The sequence below is a fragment of the Vidua chalybeata genome, chromosome 22 (genome assembly GCF_026979565.1).
Source record: "Vidua chalybeata isolate OUT-0048 chromosome 22, bVidCha1 merged haplotype, whole genome shotgun sequence".
NCBI lineage: Eukaryota > Metazoa > Chordata > Aves > Passeriformes > Viduidae > Vidua > Vidua chalybeata.
The window spans coordinates 3,024,139-3,043,467 of NC_071551.1; the positions used below are offsets into that span (position 1 = coordinate 3,024,139).

General features: G+C 45.2%; 2 protein-coding genes across 8 annotated transcripts in view; one reads left to right on the forward strand and one right to left on the reverse strand.

The window, feature by feature from the left end:
* MAD2L2 (mitotic arrest deficient 2 like 2) overlaps positions 1-1,182 on the reverse strand; it is a 38,800-nt gene extending 37,618 nt beyond the window's left edge. Inside the window, exon 1 of one of the 2 annotated variants that reach the window (XM_053962769.1) lies at positions 1,094-1,182. The gene's annotated coding sequence lies outside the window, so the exon portion shown is untranslated. The remainder of the gene's footprint in view (positions 1-1,093) is intronic. The other variant, XM_053962767.1, reaches the window with a different exon arrangement.
* Positions 1,183-1,454: 272 nt separating this feature from the next.
* C22H1orf167 (chromosome 22 C1orf167 homolog) lies at positions 1,455-19,133 on the forward strand. 6 transcript variants are annotated; one of them, XM_053962750.1, is made up of 20 exons: positions 1,455-1,691; positions 6,337-6,380; positions 6,964-7,180; positions 7,357-7,532; positions 8,021-8,118; positions 8,478-8,664; positions 9,094-9,275; positions 9,584-9,770; positions 9,933-10,155; positions 10,793-10,962; positions 11,126-11,222; positions 11,599-11,741; positions 12,263-12,471; positions 13,216-13,360; positions 15,543-15,807; positions 16,371-16,479; positions 16,722-16,929; positions 17,030-17,165; positions 17,907-18,017; positions 18,738-19,133. In XM_053962750.1, the coding sequence occupies exons 1-20, from the start codon at positions 1,455-1,457 to the stop codon at positions 18,795-18,797; spliced, it is 3,204 nt and encodes a 1,067-aa protein (XP_053818725.1). In that variant the 3' UTR covers positions 18,798-19,133. The 6 variants fall into 6 exon arrangements, with proteins under 6 accessions (XP_053818725.1, XP_053818729.1, XP_053818728.1 ...); XM_053962754.1 differs by having other exon boundaries at positions 10,898-10,962; XM_053962753.1 differs by having other exon boundaries at positions 9,590-9,770.
* Positions 19,134-19,329: the final 196 nt, after the last annotated feature.

Genomic DNA, 19,329 nt, shown 5'->3' on the forward strand with positions numbered 1-19,329 from the left:
TCTGCATATAATTGTGTGGATGGGAAGATGGGCTAGTAAAATGGGGATTGAGGAAAGATGGATTTATTTACACTGTAGATGTGAGTTCCATTGGGAGTGACAGACTATAGACTATTGTTATGCAGGAAAAATCTGTCTTGCTGTGGCTTTCAGGTAAGATTCTAAAAAAAGAAAACCAAAAAACAAAACCCCAGAAACAAGCAAACAACCAAATTTCAACAGGATTCATTTACAGAATAAAATGAGTATGTTAGCTTTGGCAGAATTCTAGTGCTAAGAAGATAGAAAATCAGAAGATTTTTCTGAAGCAAGTTCATTGTCAAAGTTTATATCTGTTATTTTACAAGTGCATTTCTCTTGACAAGACATTCTGCTGTGTTGATTCTTCAGTAACCAAGACCCCTGCTGACTTTGCTTTAACCTCCAGAAGCATGCCATTTGTATTTTTAAAACCAAGCAGTTTTCTCCCAACTTTGATCACTTCAGACATAAGCAGATGCTTCCTCTACTCTGCTGCACAAGCACTACATTGGTGTACCTGAACCAAGCACATGGTAAATGCCATAGAAGTCTTGTACATTCTTTTTACAGGCTTTATGTATAATAGGGCACAAGAATAGGAATTAGTCTGTTCTTGTGATTAGATGGCAAAGAAGGAAGGAGCAGGCAGAAATTGCTGGGGCTTGTGGAGTTACAGAGCCTTTATGTGAATGGGTTTTTTTCAGCTCTTTAGAACTGTACAGTGACAGCACAGAGCCCTGAATAAGACATTTAAATGCTATGGGGTTTTTTTTTACCTAGACTCATGGGCCACAGACTGAAAATCACTGCTTTTAATGCTGTGGGGTTTGGGTGTTGGCATGGTCAGTTATATCTAGGGAGGCCTTCCCATACATTGGAAATACCCATCTAGCTGACCTGCCATGCATTTTCTGTGGAAAATTTGGTACATTTGGGAGCTCCGAGAAGCAGAGCAAGGCACGAGTAACGCTGATCTTACAGTGCCTCAAGGATAACTATTTTGGGCAGTAAATCAGAGGTGATGATAAAACCAGACCCCTCTCCTGGCTGAGGAGGAAGAGAGTGTTTGTACCTGGTTCAGGAGGGCGTGAGGGGATTCACGGAGCTGCTGTGCCAGAGCACGGCCTTGCTGGCTTCACGGTGGGCCTCTCGTGGGGTCTCAGTGAGATCTCCTCAGCCAGACAGGTGCGATGCTCCATTCGGCTGGTTTTGCTTTGTTTTTTTTTAAATCCTCGGGTGCTGCTGTGCCCGGGGTTTTGGTGGTGAGCAGGCAGCTCGCTAGGATGAAGCCTAGCCCGCCCAGGGCAGGTGCCTCCCTCAGCGCTGGCGCGTTCGGGTTCCGGCTGGGGAGGAGGGGGAAGAGGAAGACGTGGCGGCTGTCCTGAGGCGCTGTCCTGAGGCACTGCCCGGGACAGCCACGGCTCCCGCCCGGCATGAGCCCCCCTCACCCCGGCCGGGGCCCAGCTTTAATTAGCCATGGCCCAGAGCGGCTTTCCCCGGCCATCTGTAGCCCCGGTCACCGACCTAATCGGGGGGATAAGCTGCTTATGGAGCCGCAGCTGGAGCGGGCGCTGAGGGGGCCGAGGGTGGTTGTCGCCGCGGAGGAAGCGCCGGCTCAGAGGCGTGTGGTCCCCGGGGCCCAGCGGTGCAGCCGGGGCCTCTCGCAGTGGGTAAGTGGAGCCTCGGCCGTGGGTGAGGAGCTTCTCAGTCCCACTGCTGCGTCCTGGGACACCGGCGTGCTTGGGTGGCGGCGCTGGGGAGGGAAGGCCGCCTGTGCGTGCCTGTTGATCTCACGGGCATCGTGCGACGGCAGTGATGGTTTGTTAGGTTTGTAACGCTGAGCAGTGTTTGGGAAAAAAAAACTGCTTTCTAAGGCAGCTGAAGTGTGATCTCGGAGTAATCACTGGCCCCAACTTGGAATATGAAATGGATCAGCCTTGATCTACAGGGATCGGGAAATAAGCACTGTGTGTGCAGCACAAATGTGTGTATTATGGGTCTGGCATTGTTACCGTATTGCTGAAATGGCATTTGCTTGAAAGAGCTTGATTTACATTTCATTAACTGTGCTGTTTATTTCCTTTTACTTATAACAACAGAAATGACTTGATCCTCTTTATTTTTATTTGCTTAATTGAATTTGTTTCAGGTTTAAATGCTGTGTTGCTGCAAAGTGTGTATATAGGAAGCATGCATTAAATTCCATTTTAATTGGAATTATAAAAACTAATATAAAATCCATTTGCCATAGATTTTGCATAAAAGTAGATCTCCCAGTTCATAAAATGTGCAGTTTGCCTTTGAGTATCTTTTGGCCTCAGAAGAAGTTTAAAAAATATCTTCGTAAGATCTTGTTGTGACTGAGATGAACCCTACTGCTTAAAAGTTGTTATGTTAAAGATCTGAGTAGCAATTTCAGAAGGCAGACAAACGTGATTTTGAAAGGATACTATTTCTTCCAGATCTCAATGAAACTGAAATTAGGAATGAGTGAGGTGAAATACACCACCTGAAATAACCATGGTGATGTGTAGAGAACCTGGTACCTAGCACAAAGAATTGAATAGAAGAGCTAAAACAATCACAAGTTATCAAGAAAATAGATTATGTCCAGATTCTTGAGCATTAGGTAGTCCAGAGCCGGGTTTGGGGTATTCACAGAGCAAAACAACACTGAAAAATGTGGTGGGTTTCTGTCCTTTTGCGATTTAAATCCTTTGTAACACCCTTTTGTGATACATTCCTTGTTGATTGGATATTTCTGGGATGCAAGGAGTGCTTCCATGGAACACCAGTCCAATGCATTTTGTGGTTATACTTCATGCAGTGATAGGCACCCTAAGGAAGGCAGCTGTGCTTTGTCTGTTCACTCTGTAGTTGCCAACTTCAACTGGTCTGGAAAAAATAATGGGATCTTTCCGTTCATGGCACCCTCGGTGATATATGAAAGGCAGTAACAGCAGTTCCCAGGGATAATTGCAGCACCGCCTGACTGTCTCCTGCTGCTTTAGAAACTGTGTTTGCTCCCCAGATTGCGGTGATTACTGAAGGAGTTTGCATGTGAGAGGGAAAAATGAGCTGTTACAAACAGGGACAACTGAGACTCAAATGTTCTCGTAGAAGAGAATGAGATAAACACAGCTTAGAAACAGTGCAATTTGGCAGGAGGCTTTCTGGAATTAGACCGTGTTTGAAAAAGACAATGGGCATTGATTTCATTGCTGTCTCTTCTCAGACTGACTAGGAGGTTTTAAGATGATAGAGATGTGTCTGTCTTTGTACAATACCATTTTCATTTTTTAAAAGAGAGTTGGAAAAGAATGGTGGTTAGAATGACAGTGATTGACAGCTTGCTTTTAGAATCTGAGAGAATGGAACCACAGTCCTCTCAATTTGCACTTGCCTGTTAGCAACTTAAGAATCCATTTCCAGCATGAATGTTATATGTATAACCATCAACCTTAGTGCAAAGTAGGTCTCCCAGCTATGCAGTAAATCTTCCAGATTAGGGGACAGTGTGGCTTTTATGGATATGTTAACATGGTTTCATCCTTTACTGCAGACAAAAAGAAATAAGTCTTTGTAGCCTTGAATTTGGGATAATTCAGCCTTGCTAGCAACAGACTCCTTCTGAGGCTGCAGGTGTATAATGCTGGAAGTCTTTGTTTTCCAGGTTTTTTGTTGAGAACCGAATCTGTCCTTTTCATTCATTCCTGCTCTGCCAGATACGATTGTCTGCTGAAAAACAGGAAGAGAGTAGTGTCCATAACACTTTCAGGACTGAGGCTGGTGGATCAGAGACAAGAAATTCACAAGGAAAGTACCCAAAGGCTTTAGCAAACTAGGCAAGATGAGATAGGAAACACTCAAGGTCCTTTGCTTATATTTCTTCTTGTTTTTCTTCAGAGCAAAGAAACATTCAGAAGAATGTGAATTTCAATCTGTATTTGGGCACTAGAAGTCGAGTAGACATTTCTCATCCCTGGCCTGAGGCTGCAGCATTCAGCATAAGCCCAGAGACAGCAGCACAGGGCTAACTGTGTACCACACCTCTGTCAGATGGGAAGAGATCCCAGTCTGAAGACAGACTAATCTCTCCTGCCCTTCTCAGCCATTCCCGGACACTGCCAGTCAGTTCTCCAGTTCCTGCTTGCTGCAGCAGAATAATCTGCAGCAGAATAATCTGTGCTCTAGGCTGCAGCAGCACAGCTCTAAGTGTGTAGTTCATACAGTCCCCATCTTGCTTCGTCAGTGCTCCCTGCTGTATCTCCCCCAGAGGCACTGCCACCTTGAGGCTTGTGTTTTGGAAGGGAGAAGGAGTGAGAGTATTGACTTTCCTCAACAACACCATCTGAAGCAAAGGCAGCTGGTAGCTGCTCCATACCCACTCTTCACCATCACTATTCAGAAAGAAGGAACAAGAATTGTGACTACTCAGTGGAAAGACAACAGCATCAGCCTTCTGCTGCTTCTTGTATGAATCCTGTGAACCCTTTACTGGTCAATGCACCTTTGTCATCTCATGCTCCAGATTTCCCTCTTAGGCATGAATTAGTGGCTCCTTCTTTAAGGAGCTCAAGTGAAAGTGTGAACACTTGTCACAGTTCAGCCCTGACCCTGGGGAATCTTGATCCATCTAATTTTGAGTCTTTTCAGTCTCTTTTGCAATCCTCACAGATTTCTGCTAGCTTGTACTGTTCAGTCCAGAGGCTTAGGCAAGAGAGTGCTTTAATGGGGATACGGGGTTCCCTCCCTCTGGAGTCGGAGTCTTCTCCAGTCACTGGCCATTCATGCTTTGCTCCTGATGATTTAGGTCCCAGTATCCTGACCATGGGAGAACAGCTAGCTGCAGTAAAAACCAGTGCTGCTCAGGCAAGATTGAAGTGGGGTTTCCCTTTTGCTAAAGACTGGAGCCTTAGTGCAGTGACAAGAGACTTCAGTCCTGCTGAGCCTCTCTCTGTCTCTTACAGATATGGATATATTGGCTCAAACATATGGAGAACCAAAATTTCAGGTGGCATCCAACCACAAACCCTTGCTTCTGGAGTGGGCTCTGGCAGGCTAGTGGATACAGAAGCAGATTCCTCCTTTAATTGCTCCCCTTTCTTCAGATGCCAGTCCCTGGTAAAGCCATTTCTGGAAACTGGTAGTCTTTATGTTCACAGAAAAAGTCATTCTCCTGGAAAGGTTGTTAAAGGAGAACAGACATCTAATGGAGGGTCTCCATGTGTTGAGTCTTGGAAGAAAGGCCTTTCAGCCAGTCTGGATCCAGAGGGTCTGCAGGTGTTACTGGAGACAGATTTGGGGGGGGCTCAGAGGAATGTTGGTGTAGCCATGTGTGGGACTCCTACAGAAGTGTATGTGAGCGTTGCTTCTCATCCTGGAGATAAAGAGTTTAGACCAGGCCAGCAGCTTAGTGTTAAATCTGTAGAAGTCAACAACTCTCATGTTAAGTGCAGCAAGGAGTCAGAAGAGGTATGTGACTCCAGATCACGAGCAGCCAGAAGAACAGCTGCAGTGGGCAGCAGCCAGTCCAATCCCTTGGGTACACCAGTTGAAGAAGGCTTTAATGAACATTCTGATGTAGATTGTATGAACGTGAGCAGAGAAGGAAGGAGAAACAAATACTCCTACCAAAGCAGCCGGTGGAATTTGGAAGCTGATGGCAATCTCGAGCAGTCTGAAGAATGTTCTCTAGAAAGGAATGCCAAAGAGCCACGGTGCTGTGAAGAAGGGAGCCAGACACAGAAAACTGTGCCCAGAGAGGTGAGGGTGTGGTCACTGTGAAGCATCTCTGTTCACAGGTATTACTTGTGCTTGTTTCTGCCACTTGCTAGAGGTGCAGAGTTGAGGTACAAGTGATGGGGATGCTTGTCCTATAGTTTTTTCTTGTCACTGAATGGCCAGAATCTCGTCTCTTACAGTCCTTCTTCATCACAACATATGCATCTTTGCATCTCACATGCTTCTTGCTAAAGACCAGCTTGTCAACTTGGTCGTTTTGGGAATGTAAACACCTGTTAATATTCTCTGATCTGCATACTGAGGGAAAGCATTAAACTGGATTTTACTCTAAGCATTGTTGCAGGGCCCTGAGATTTCAGGCTTTTTGTGCCTTTTTATGTCTGAAGTATATAAGAATATTCACAGAGCAATGGTGTGGGAGCAGTGTCCAAGGCATCCCACATAATACATGATCTTAAGGCAGTCCTGCTCTGGTCTCCATCCAAAATGATGTGTGCCACAAGGACAAATTCTTCAACAGAATGGAGCAGTGTGAATAATTGTGAATTACTGTCTCTTGTGTGTTTGCAGATCTCAAAGAACTGCTTCTGGTCATTGAAGGTGAATGAGCAAAGGTAAAAAGACTCTGTGTTTTAAGTATGAATGTGCTGGTAGTTAACCAAGGAGCACTTCTGGAAAGTGACTAAAGAGTCATGTCCCTAGGAACATTTGGATTTAGGACTTAGTCTACCTTAATCTGCTGTTGTTGGCTGAGGGGGCTGCATCCACTTCTTTTCAAAGGATTGTCATTTAGAATGGAGCATGACCTAAAAAATAATTTCTGTATCTTTTCAACGCTATCGTCGAAATTCAGCCTTGGTTGTTGCTAGAAATGAAGAAGTGTTGTATCATCAGTGCTACTCTTCAATGCAGCAAATTCCAATGTGCTCACTGCACAGTTAGAGAAGATCAAGAGCTAGACTTATCCATGAGATGGAATGCAAATTTGTGGATAAAACGTGAATGAGGTTGCTACCAGTTTAGCAACAGTTTAAGATTCCTTACTTTGGTGAGAGATTGCATATTTTCCATTCTTTAGAGAGAATGATTTGAAATAACCTCTTTACAACTTGATGGCTGAACTCTGATTGCCACCTCCTGGCTGGTTTAACTTTCCTTTCTGTTAACAGGAACTCACCTCTGTTTTTCATTTTTAAGTTTCTGGCACTTTTGTGACAAACAAATCCTAACAAGGTGTTTCCAAGCCTGGAGGAGACATATCCTTTGGAAGAGGGCAGCCACGCAGCTTTACAGACTCCAGCTGCTTCAGAAGGGCTTTGGTGCTCTGCAGTGGACTGTGCACCAAAGGAGGACACAATTGGAGGTGGCCCAGCAGAGACATGCTTCAGCTCTGCTAGCTGCCAGCTTCCAGAGGGTGAGCACTGGCTAGGGACAGTAGTGCCATGAACTTTCTGCTGTGCAGTCAGAGAAGGCAGAAATCCTGTTCAGATAGGGAGGAGGAAGGGATACCCTGTGTGAAATTCTGTGATGTAAACCCCGGTTCCAATACTCTGTCTGCAATTTGTTCTAATCATGTGGTTTCTTCTTCAGTGGAAGGAAGCTATGGCAAAACAGAGCAAGAAGGAAGCTCTGCATCCTGAGCCTTACTCCTATACCCAAAGTTCATCAGCAGGGATTTTTGCAGTAGGAAGATTAGCCACTATGACATCTTCAGCTCAGCATCAGCTTGGAACAGGATACGCAAAGGAAGTGGAGCAGGCTCATAGGTAAGCAGAGATCATTCTCTTTCTGTTATCTTGGACAAAGGGAGGGTTACAAACACAGGGAAATTTTTTTCTCAAATGATGGCAGACTTGTTTCCATGTCCTTGGATGTATTGCTGTGGATAAACACTGCAAGAATTAGCAGTTTAGTGTTAAGAACTAAACAGTCCAATTTCAGAGCTTCTGTGCCCCAGTGTTTGCAGTCTGAGTGTCTGACAGAAATACTCCTGTACTAGTTCTTTGCTTCAGCTATCACCTGCATATGTGATACAGGGGTAAATGAGGTTGGAGTCAGGCAGTTCTACAGTCTCTAGCAGTAGTTTGGCAGTAGAGGTGTCAAAAGAAAAGCCTTTTGTTGAGGCAGAACAAGGCCTTCTTTCTGAAGGCAGAAGAACAAGTTGAGACAAAAAGAGAGAGGAAAGCCCTGGATTCTGTTCTGTGAGTGCCTCTTTGGACAGCTGGATGTCAAAGCATGTTTGTGGCTCTTTCAGGATGGAGGGAGAACTGTGGACACAGCTTCGTCATAGGCAGAGAGGAGATGAGTTCTGCTGGAGAGCTGAAGCAATCAGAGACATGAGACGGCTGGCTGGTAAGCACACATTCCATAGCCTTGGAACAGCTTGGAGGTATTCTCTGTTTCACCAGTTTTTGTGGTTTGTGTCTAGTTCTTGCTTTGAGCTCTTTCAGAATGTGATCCTGTAAGTAGCTGGACCAATATGTGTGATGGTGGAGGATGGCCACTCACCATGTCATACAAGTTTCGCCTCATTCCTTGTATGAATTCAGCTGCAGCATGTGTTGCTCCAGCAATGTGAGCTGCCTCCCTTAAGTGTCCTTCCTCTGGCAGCTTGGATTTAAGCCAGGGAATGTTTGCTGTGTGACACAAAGTTGTTTGAAGTTCTTCTGCTATTTCTCTTCCTGTCAATCTCTTCCTGCCCTGCGACACAGCAGCTTTCAGACTGTGGCGCTTACAGAAGGAGCTGCTGAGCAAAGAGGAAGCCAGGCTTTTGGGAGCCCGTGCTCTGCTGGAAAAGAAGAAGCTACGAAACATTTTCTGGATGTGGCATTCCCAAAGCTTGGAAATGAAAGAGATTCAAACAATGACAACTCAAATCCAAAGAAACTTGGTCTCCCGGTGAGTTGATGAGATCTGGTTTTTATGTGAAAAATCTGTTCGCTGTGAAAGTCCATGGAATAACAGAGCCAACCCAGACAGTAATAATTGTTCCATCTTAAAGCCATCTATCCTTTTGCTTTAGGAGTTAATAAAGATGAAGGTAGGGGTAGAAACATAAAAAGGAACTGCTGTGGCCAGAGATGTTATCATGTGCCTCCTGTGCACTGCCAAAACTTTTTTGTCCCGACTTTTGATGTCCTGAAAGACCAAACCCAAGAGCAGCCACTGTGCTGCTGTGCTCTAAGCATGACAGTGGCTTTTTACTGAAATAAACAAGTAGAAGCTCAGGGGACAGCTTGTGTCTGTCTTTCCTGAACTAAACCCAGTCTCAGGAAGACACATAAGCTCGTATAAGTGTTTTTCAGCATTTTCCTTTGGTATTCTCAGGTGCTTCAGTACATGGAAGGAGACCGTTGAGCAGAAGGCACTTGACAGGTGCAACCTGGCCCACCTGAGAGCAGTATCACTGAGGAAGCACTTCCAGCAGTGGGCTGAGATGCTGCAGGTCAGAGGAGGTGATAAGCAGGCAGTGGTGAACCTCCTCCTCCTACGATGGAGGCAGCATTATGGTGAGCAGTTTGGGGTGTGTGCAGAATCTAAGCTTTAGAGGTGCTTAGGCTCCTTCCTCTTCTTGTGCACTTGAAAACAGCCTGAAAACAGAGGGGCTCAGATGATAAAGGGTATGAACAAACCAGAGTGGGCAGAGGACTGGTTCTGGGTGTGTCAATGAAGCTACAGGGAGGTTTGTCGCTCTGCATCATAAACCAAACATAAATTCTTAAACCTTGCTGAAAAGAAGCAATTTGAGGGTTGGGCTGGGCTGGGTTGGACTGCCTTGAGACAAACAATCTCTTGTTCCTTTATGTAACTGGTTAAGGAGCAGTTATGAGCTCAGTAGCTGACAAGACTGTGACAAAGAGGCATGAAAGTCAGACATCATGGACTGGAGAGAGACAGTTTCTGGAAAAAACAGTCTATTCTTTTGATGACTTCTGCCAAAAATTGAAGCTGCAGAGAGTATATCTGCTGTGGAAAACAAGGCTGTGTGAGCATCACAAGGCTGAGTGAGTGCAGAAGAGCCAGTCCCATTAGTAGTGTACGCTTGATTTTCTGAACCTTTTGCTAGAGCCCCTTTTACCCTATCTATTATCCATCATGTCTGTGATAGTCACCCCCTCTGGTGTTCTTCTTCTGTCACTTTACTGTCTCAGTATCTCCTGTCTCAGTTCTTTCTCTCAGACTTTGGAGCAGTGTAAACTCAGAAAAACTCTGAAATTATGGCACCAAAAGTATCTCATGCTGAAGACAATTGAACAAAGTTCTAAGCACTTGCATAGAGCTGTCTATGAGGAACCTCTTGCCATGCTGTTTTCTGAGGACCTCTCAACATCATCTGGCTTTGACAGCAGTGCACCAGCTACTCTAACCTCTCAAAGCTCATTGGAAAAGGTGAGAAGGTCTTAGTACACCTAGACTGCTCTGAGGTATTAAATTGCTGGGATTTTTCAGGGGAAAATAATCTGCTTCAGCATGGTATTGTTATCAGCATACTGGGCTTAAAATATAGTGCTGAATCTGTGGGGTCTTGAAGCTGAAATGAAATCTGAAAGAGTAAAGTCAATGTTCTCTGTGCCTTTTCTGGTTCATCATTTAGAGATGTGGGAAGGTGCTGAGCTAGTGAGTTTCCCTTGTACAGTTGCTTCTGTTGGTGGCTGCAAGGGATGAGATACAAAGAGCTTCCTCACTGAGACAGTGCATATGCTCATTTCTCAATATAGAATATTTCAATATATATTCTATATATATAGAATATGTATAGAAATACATGTATTTCTATATATAGAAATACTTGTATTTCTGGACTTGATATAGAAATTATTAGTATAGAAATAACTTCCCCATCACTTACATGTTCCCTCTCCAGAGGTGTCATGGCTAGCCTGCAATTCCTTTGGATGCATTTTGGATTTGCCTGAATCCTTGATTAAAAAAAAAAAAAAAAAAAGGCATGGTCAGAGCTGTTAGCTGGGTTCTTGCACTGTGAGGACATTCACCTCACAGCGTGCTCCTCCCTTCATACCTGCAGGAATGCAGTCTTAGTGACAGCAGCCAGCACAGCTTCTCCTCCCTTCTGACTGCTGAGGATGTCACACACATGTCATGTCACAGTTCTTTCCTTCAACTCCACCAGTGCACAGAGCTGCCAGCTGAGCTGGGTGGGGAGCCGTGCTTGCAGACCTCCTTCCCTGGATCTGGGTGAGTTGGAGACTGGTTTTTTGGGGTGCTGGTAGGAGTGAGCCCTTGTTTGGACTGGCTGAATTCCTTTCTTCTGGATAATCCCTCATGCCACATCACGCCATCCTTCCAGGGGACTTTATCTTCTTTCTTTCCTTCCTCACCCAACACTTTTGTCTTGCAGAAGAAATTGGTTCGTGGGAAATCAGTTCCAGTCTTCAGTGCTCCAGAGTCCAGATAATAATTCCCAGCCTCTCACCAGTTACTCTGTGTGGGAAGAGGTGAGGCTAGAAACTGCTGTGTAAAATGTAAATATACAAGTGTTTTCTGCATATTCAAATTTAGCAAAGAGCCTTTGGGTTTCAATATCAGCGTATGGAAGGTCTCACTGCTATTTTGTTCTGTCTCAAACAGAAGGTTTGGGAGATTGAGGCTTCTCTCAGGGTAACTCTTCCCTACCATTTGTCAGCTGAGTGGAAGCAGGGCAGGTGTCAAGGATTTAAAAGTGATGTGTCTGGGTGTTCATGTGGGTTGTATGGGTTAGTGACAGAGCTGGGCAATTGCAGAAGTGACAGTGGCAAGGAGAGACAGCTGAGCTGTGTGGAGTAACTGATATAACAGCAGTTCAAGGCCCTTTTTTGCCTTTCTGGATTACAGGGCTGCAGTTCTGACAAGGAGGTGAAGAGTTGCTGGCAGCAAGCAGAGAAATACTGCCTGCAGAGGTGCTTCATTGTCTGGTTAACTCAAACTCACCATCATGTAAAGGCCCAGCAGTACTGCAGGCGCATTCGGCTGTCTCGGTAGGGATCATGCTTTCCAGAAGTTTCCTAAAGCTCTCTGTTTTGAAAGCTTTCTACTTGCTTTAATTCAAAAAAAAGAAAAAATTCTTCCTCTAGCTATTTTATTTTGTCTTCAGTGGGAGTTTTGCAGCCCATTATTTTGGAGTTTTTCAGCTTCAAAATTACTATGTAGGAACACAGTAATTTCTGGTTTGATGGAATGTCTCACAAATTAGAGCAAGCTCAGCTCTGCTGATAACAAGTCCTGGTAACTTCCTATGCACTGAACTGGCCTTGATTTCTATTGATTCCAAAGCTGAAGAGCACAACAGGCTTGGCACAGCCAGGACAGAAAACCTTACTCTGAACAGCTTGTCCTGTCCATTATTTCCCCTGACATTTAATGGGGAAAGGATGTTAACAGATCAATGTGTTTCCAAAACTCCCTTATATGTATGTTTGTTGTTAAATTTTCCATTACAAAGATGTGTATCTCTGTGAGTTGTTCCTGCAGTCAGTGCAGCAAACTTTGTCCTTCTCAGAGCCTTTCTCAGCTGGCACCACTGGGTCATGGAAAATAAGAACCAAAAAGCAGCAGCAGCCCTAAAATATGGAGTTCATTGTTGCCAGATGGCTTTCAGCCTGTGGAAAAGGAGACTGGCCCAGAAAGTGGAAGTTGACCGCAGATTCAGGTGTCATGTTCACCAGATGGCTGCTGATGCTCTGTGGCATTGGCATTCCTGCTGGCAAAGTGAGTTACCCCATCCCACTGCATCACTTGTGTCTGTAGAAGAGAGAAGCTCTTGGAATAGTTGGGATGGAGAAGGTCACACTTGTGGCTGTAATTCTGTGCACTGCTCCTCTGGAAAGGCACATACTACTCCAGGAGTTAGTAGGTGCATGTGTCACTGCATTCTTCTGGCTATCAGTAGGACATGTGGTCTACTGTTTTGTCATGCTTTATATTAGGGAAGATGCTCCCTTGACACTTCTACCTACACTACCTGCAGAAAAGAGTGTTCAAGCAGTGTATTTTAGCAGCTGGGGAGTTAAGTGGACTTCTGTGCAGCATTCCAAGTTTGAACATGTCTCCTCAGACCAAGCAGTCAGGTTTTGCTTCAGTGGGAGCAAGGTGTATCTTTAGGGGTGGCTTAACAATCCTGATCCCTCAAGGAATTCCATGTGCTCTAAGTACTTGCACTGTGCCAGGGAAGAAAAACTCCCAATTTTTAATGGAAAACTGCCTTGCAGATAAGAGTGGAAGTAATCTGTGATCTCTTGCAGGGAAAATTTGAAAGAAGGTCTTACTGCCTTGCAGACAAAAAACTACAAGGTGAATTTAAAAGTCTCTTTAGCTTCTAAAGAGAGGACAGGAAATCTTAGCAAGTTTGGTCCCGTTTGGTGTTTGCAGGAGATGTATTCTTTGCTCTTGTCTGGACTCTGCAATGGAGAAACAGTCACTGGGCTGAGCTCAGGAAGGTGTGCTCTCTCACAGGGAAGCGTGCTCTGGGAGAACTGCAGCAGCAATGGGCTTGGCACAACTGCCAAGAGAAGAAGAGGCTGGTCCTGCAGACATGGTATGACCAAACAAAGAAGCAGAAATATGCTGTTTTATTCTGGGAACGTCTTCTCCTGCACAGGTTTGTTTCTTGCTCTCAAAGCATTTCCAAGGGAAGCTCTGCATGAAGAGCAATTCATGTAGTAGTATCCACTGTATTAAGAGCAGAGCTTGGGTTTGAAAGTGTGGATAGCTCATGTATAAATGGAGCTTCTGTAGGAGCACTTCCCTGAGGATGTCTATATTAAGGGGTATCTTACCTAAAGCCTCACACCCCACCTCATTTTTCCCATTCAAAAATTCTTTTCCTGCCAGAACTCATATTCAGTCTTAGTTATGCAGGGTGGTATTTGTGCACTAAGCAAGGGAGAGATGCAAACAAATTTGTGTAGTTCAAAAATTGAAAGCCTTATTTGCACTTCAGTATTTGCTGAACGGAATAGTGGGCAGAGAGCTTACAGAGATCTGATGTTTACAAAGTTAGTCTTTTAAGATTCTGGACACAGTGTGTTGATTTTAATTTAATGTGAAAAGTTGAGATTGATTTGTTCCTGCAACAAAGCAGTATAAAGCTTATGAAGGGAGAACCATGATATTCAACTCATCTTGGTGTTATTATAATATAGGTGAAGCTGTAGTCTGTCTTTGAGTCTTATGTTATGTTGGCAGATCCCCAAAACACAAGAATTTAATTTCTTTTCTCTCTTAACTGTGTTCAGTGGCCTTCTCATTGGAAATAGTTTTGTTTGTAGTTTATGTTGTATGAGGCCAGTGCCTGCTTGAAGTGCAGAGAAGTGTCCAGCTGTAGTGAACTAGGATTGTTGAAGTGTTTCTCTAAAATAATTCAGGAGGATAAGAATGAATAAGATTATTTATGCCAAGTGTTCATTTAAGTCATGAGAAGTGCAGGTTTGGCCCTATCAGGTTTTCTTCTGAATTGCAGGTTCAGACTGAGAGGACACAAAGATCTGCAGAGGAAAAAGCAACTAAAAACCCGGTAAAACTTTGGTGGCTATGATGTTTAGACTCTGCACTTACCCCACCCAATTGCATTTTCCTCTGCAATCTTTCTGTGTGGCTCCCTCATGGGAATTGTATTTAGGAGAAGCCCTTAATGTTGCTCCTTCCTGTTGACTATGTCTTCCTTCAGAGTCTCCTTTGATGAGAGTGCTTCTAATTTCTCACTTGGATGATCTCTATCTCTTTTGAGGGGGGCATTTTTCATGCTAGGATAACCTGGAATAGCTTCTCTTGATCTTCCAAAAAGCCTGCCAGGCACAGGATATTCACACCTCTGCCCTATGGTGCAGTGGGGTGATTTGCATAATGAAGGTCCAAATGGAGCAAGGAACCAAAAGGATAAGCCAGAGTTAAAGGCAGATTGCATTCTCTGGTTGTAGAGGAAGACCGGCCTCCTGTGCATCAGCCTGCGAGATACTGAGAGATTATTGTGGGTGTAGATTTACAGTGCTGATAATAGTAACTCCTGAAGTTGTTGATTTTTTGGAATAAAATTGTCTTTGTAAAGATTCTAGTTGCACATCCCACATATGCAGGGCCTTAGTTTGTGACAGCCAAGAAACAAAATCTGAATCTTGACAACAAGCGGCTGTCATAAATGCTGCAAGCAGACTTCAGGAATCTGCTGGGTTCCGTGCTGAAGGAGATTTTAACAGTTTTACTCTCATCCCATAATGAAAAAATGAAAAAGCCTTCATCAATCACCATCTTTCTGGTCAGCTGGTAGCAGAGAGATAGACTGAGGACTGGCTAATTAATATTTTTGTGAGAGGGACCAAGTATGTGTATTGGCAAGGGAGCCTAGGAAAAGCATTTGTTTTGTAGGCAAAGGAAAAGCGTAGTGTAAGATTGGATGCAGTTTGCAGGGGCCTTTGAAGAGGAGGAAATGCTAAAATGGCCTAGAGGGAAGCAGAATCTCTTGGGCTTTGAGTAGGTGAGAGGTAACAGTGCTGGGAACTTGAAGTAAAATGAGGGCAGGTTTTCAGCAGAAAGATAGTTGAAGGGTCTGAACTTGCACCTCCCAAAGTTGAGGCACTGGAAAAATGCATAGCATAGAGGTCAATGCATAAATATTGATTGCAGGAGTAATAGGAACAGGCTTTTTTCTTGTTGAATGCTCTTTGGCTTGCTTTGGCCATTTGTGTGGGATACTGCAGGGCAGGGTGAGAAGGTGAAATTTGGTCCAACATGGAATTGTTACTTTAGGCATCTGCTTCTTTTCTGTGCTTGGAACTGTTTTTCAGGTGCCTTGTCACTTGGGCCCAGGTCACTGCGTGTAAACTGAAGCAGCGTGAAGCCCTCTCTTATTTTAAAAGAGTCAGAGAGCACCGTCTCCTGGTTGTGAGCTTTATTAAATGGAGAGACAAACTCTGGAGAGCTGAACAAGTGCCAGGAGGGAGAAACCACAAGTGGCAGGAGCCCTCTCGAGGTAAAGCCTGTCACCGCTGGCGAGTGGCTACAAGAGGACAGCAAGCCCTGCACCTGGGATCTGTGGCTACTGTCAAACAAGTAAGAGAAGATAAAGCTCCCTAAGTATGAGAAGATAAAGGTCTCGATGAGACAGTTATTATTAACTCAGTGAGTCATGAGGCACTGAGATAGTGTGACAAGGCTTGTATAAAAACCTGGTTTGATTTGTGGTGACTGCTTAGTCCCTGCTGTGAAATTCTTCACAGCCTGTGCACACAACTTCACCACCATAATCTGGCACTGATTGCAACAACCATATGGAGCACAGCAATAAGGAAAGGGGACATTTTGACCAGAGAGATGAGAGCACTCCTTCCTCTCTGCTCAAAGATAAGATGGGATAATCACTGTCCCTGCGGAGCAGAGTGAGCTGCCAGAGTTACAGCTTTTTTTCAAAAGACTCACAGCTAGCAAACTACAAAGAGGTCCATTGATTTGGAAGGGCTGAGTCAGTCCTGCTGGGATCTCATCTGTGCAGTTTCCAGTCTGGGGTCTAGCACATTAAGCTACCTGCAGAGCTGTGAGCCTGTCTCTCTGGTTTGTGTGAGTGCTGTGTGCATTATGTTTACTCTTGGCTGCAGCTGTGTTATTTCTGTTTGCAGGCCTGCAACTACTGGACCAGAGCAGCTGCCTTTTCCCAGTGCTTACGGCAGCGCAGTACCCTCATAGGTGTTAGGAAAAGCAGGAAGATGGCTCTGTCTTGGCCCACAAGTAAGAAGATTCTCCCTCCTCTCTTCCTTTCACAGACCCATGTGGGGAGTGTGAGGGAAGGGGATTGGTGTTTAGCAGCTTAATAACTGGGATTCCTCTGTGGAGTAGGAGCTCATGGCAATCAAACTCAGTGGATTTCTTCTGTGTTCAGGAGTTGAAGGACTAAGGGCTCATGGCAGCTCTGATGTCTCCCTCTCTAGCTCCAAGGTTAACTCCTGTGTGATTCCTCTTTTGTTTCTTAGAATGCAGAAGAGGCAGAGAAGAAGATTCAGCACCAACTGGACTTTTTCCCAGTGCCATTCAGCGCTGGCTGGTGATCTACAGGAGCCAAAAAAGGGCTGAAAGGTTGCTGGAGAGACCTGATGTGGTAGGACCCTCTCATGCACATGCAAGGATCCAGAAGAACGCAGCAGAGGTGGACTTGGAGGAGTGGGATAAGAAGTGGCTTGGGTAAGTGGAGTGCAGGGCTCTGGGCTTTCTCTGGCTGGTACCATCAGGGAAGGGCTCCCTTGTATGGCTGGTAAAGCTTATTTGCTTCTTTTGCCTGCAGGAGGAAATACCTGAAGAGGTGGAATCACACAGTGGTACTGCGCCAGTGCCAGCATGACAGGAAACTGCTCTGTCTGGCAAGGGGATGGCATCAGTGGAGGGAAGCCAGCAGGGTGGTGATACTGGCTCAGGTGCTGGTGAGTGTCCAGTGCCACTGGGGTGGGCAGTGATGGGTGTTACTGGGTGAGCCTGCTCTGCCTGTAGCCTCACATACATCCTGGGAGATGAGACCTTGGGGTTTAACAAATGTCAGTATGCACCAGAAATCCTGGTTTACAGCTCTGGCTAGTTTTTTCCATTGTTCTTCTTGAAATGTCAGTTTGACAGACTGGCATATCCACAGATTTAGTTGTGCTTTGCCCTTACAGATGGGAAGCTGAAACAGGATTTGTCTAGATTGTCTGTAGACTGTACAAAAAGTTCACAGCAGTTATTACAATCTTTGTCCTCATCTGTGTTCCTGATACATCCCACTGGTGTCCACAGTTTACCAAGAGCTGTCATTTGACTTCCCCTTCTGTTCATACCCATGTTCTGCCTGGTTCCTGGTCATTAGCTGCATGAGATGTGTTCTGGCCTGCCCAGGAAACAAGGTGATGCCTGTATAGTGTGAGCATATCCATAGTCACCGAGGAGCTGTGCTGGAGCACAGTGGGGCATTGTCCTCTCCCCAGGGTACTGGGACTTACTTAGCCACACTGTGCTGGAGAGAGTAGTTCAGCAAGAGCTCTGTTATTAGTCCACTCTGTTTGTTACCAATGCAAAGTCTTTTTAGAGGGACTTGGGAAAGCAACTGGAACAAGGTGGGACTGGAGGGAAGTGTGGTAATGTGCCTGCCAGAGCCCAGTTTATCTGTGTGCTGCCTCTTTTCCTGGCAGGACCAGCAGCGGCTGATAGAAAATGCCTGGAGGGTGTGGAGACGAAGCTACTTGCAAAGCTGTGTGGTGCAGAAGCTTTTGGAGGAGGAAGCCAGGAGCCTCCTGTCTCAGGTAAGCATTTATGCCTTTTTCAATTCAGTGTACCTCAGTGGTACAAAAAGCACCCCAAAGGGACAACTGGTGTTTCCTGTATCTCTCTCTCTGCACAATGCACTTGCTTAGGGAGAAGTTGAATACATCAAGGAATGGGACATGCCAGTAAAAAAGGAGAAAAGCTTCCAGCTTTACATGGGTTCATCTATGGGTTTTTTTTCAAAGCTTTGTGTCAGGAGTCAATTTCCCTGGCATGTGCCCCCTTCCCTGCTGTTATTGGTGATGATAATCCCCTAATCCCCTGCCTCTTGAGACCCCACTCAGGGAAGAAACAGGCTCCACATTGGTGCATTGGTGCAGGAGGACTGTGCTGACTTGCATCCAGGGGCAAGCAAATCACTATGAATTTGAGCGAGCAGGCTCAAATATATATCCAAAACATATCCAGTTTGCTCCTCTGCCTGCCTCCTGAAGATTCATGCAGGATTAGAGCTGCCTTTAAGGAGACAGGAGCAGGTACTGAAATTAGAGGGCATTGATCTTTCTTCTCTCACACTGATTTGTACTCTGCATGCCCCATATTGGCTCCAGGAGAGACAGAGAAGGGTTTTGAGTGAAGGGTAAGGCAGCTGGCAGAGCCATTGCTGGAAGGAAACCTCTGTTTACGGGTTCTGTAAGAATGGCTGCAGCCCCTCAAGGGTAACCCAAGTGTTTGATTTGTACATTTTCCTTTTCCAGGCCTTTGGAAGGTGGTGGCAGCTCACAGCATTCCAGTGTAAGGACAAAGGATCCTGCTGAATGGAGGGGGCCTGCCTGCAGCTGCTGCTGCTCAATTCAGGACACGTGGAGGATACAGCTCCTGTCACAACAAAGAGGTGGTCCTGTGCTGTCAAGAAAGAACACTCTGCTCTTATAATAAAAGCAGTGCTGCCAGTCAGAAGGATGACAAAGACTAACTAGGAAGAGAGGGTACCTAGTGAAAGATCCTCTTTAAAGGACTTGTATCTTACCTCCTTAGCAACACAAACAGAGAAGTTACTTAGAGTTGTGAGGTTGCATTCTCTTCTTCTCTGGACCATGCTTTTGCTGGAGTTCTGATTAAAGGTCAAAAAAGCCTTATAGGCTTTCCTTTTACTCAGTGTTTTTCCCTGGACAGGAGCTTGGTATCAAGGGGGGAGTATGCAAATACAGTCTTAGAGATGAGCAGGAGTTTGTGGGTGCTGGATCCTGTCGATTTCAAAGTCTGGATTGGGTAGGTGCAAACACAGGTTTTTATTTTTAGATTTGGCTTTTACCCTGTAGTGGGGGGGCAGATTTCCACATGGCTCCC